Source organism: Trichechus manatus, unplaced genomic scaffold (genome assembly GCF_000243295.1).
Source record: "Trichechus manatus latirostris isolate Lorelei unplaced genomic scaffold, TriManLat1.0 scaffold00061, whole genome shotgun sequence".
Taxonomy (NCBI): domain Eukaryota; kingdom Metazoa; phylum Chordata; class Mammalia; order Sirenia; family Trichechidae; genus Trichechus; species Trichechus manatus.
Genome location: NW_004443997.1, coordinates 15345405 through 15346384, shown reverse-complemented (window position 1 = coordinate 15346384; position 980 = coordinate 15345405). Strand labels below are relative to the sequence as shown.

General features: G+C 57.8%; 1 protein-coding gene across 1 annotated transcript in view; it reads right to left on the bottom strand.

Moving 5' to 3' along the window:
- TMEM120B (transmembrane protein 120B) overlaps nt 1–980 on the bottom strand; it is a 22191-nt gene that overhangs the window by 891 nt on the left and 20320 nt on the right. The window contains exons 10-11 of the mRNA XM_023733668.1: nt 834–926; nt 6–28 (exon numbers count right to left, since the gene is read on the bottom strand). Coding sequence (XP_023589436.1) covers nt 6–28; nt 834–926 — 116 coding nt within the window. The remainder of the gene's footprint in view (nt 1–5; nt 29–833; nt 927–980) is intronic.

Here is a 980-nt window from a genome sequence, read left to right as displayed (position 1 = left end):
CCCCGCCACATCCAGGACTGGAATCCTTCTGCGGAGAGGAGGAGGCCGTGAAGGGGCCACGAGAGGGGCTAGGCTGCCCCAGGACCACACCAGGCACCCACTGCCCGGCCAGGCCAACTGCCCTGAGATTATCCAGGCGAGGCGTAGACACCTCAGTGGGGGACAAGCCCCACGTGTCACAGGTGGGCAAGTGGTCCCGATGGAAGTGACGGAGAGAAAGCGCCTGTCCCTGGGCCTGATGGCTCTTAGACACAGGCCACCACAAACTAGGCAGGCTTGCTCACCCTCGAGGAGCACCTGGGGGCAGGCACGGGGCTGCACGGGGTTTTGTGTTTCCTCGTGGACTTTTGCACCTATCATTTCTCTCTGCAGAGTAATCCCGTGGGAACAACCATCTCAAAAGCTGGCAGTTTTGTTAGAAACAGTTTCCCCGTAAAGTTTAGTGGAGGAGATGTCTGAAGTCTTTTGAGTAGGCACCTCAATCGGTTACAAAAGTGAAGCATGCATCTCCAATTATATGCATCTAGAGATGTGCACACAGTTACAGTATACATATGGTGCATAAACCATATATGCACAGTACTAGGGTAACACCATGTGCAGACATTTCAGAAAGATAAGATAGAGGCCCAGCACTGAGGGCCTGGGGCACAGCCGGCCCTCGCACATCAGCTGAAATGGAATCCATGATGAACTGTTAAGGATGGCAGCCTGCCTGGCTGAGGGGGAGGTCTGACTATGTTCCTGCTAGGCCGAGGTCCCAGGGTGGGGGTGGGGGTGGGGGTGAAGCCTATGGAGCTGAGAGGGTCTGGTGCCCGGGCCCTGCTACTCACCCACCGTGAGGTCCAGGTGATTCCGCTCTCCCAGGGCACGCAGCCGGTACAGGCAGCCCCTCTGGTAGTAATATTGTAGGAACTGCACGCAGCCTGCAGGGGGAGCACAGTGCCCGCGCTCAGGCCTGGAGATCCCGCAGGCCTGGG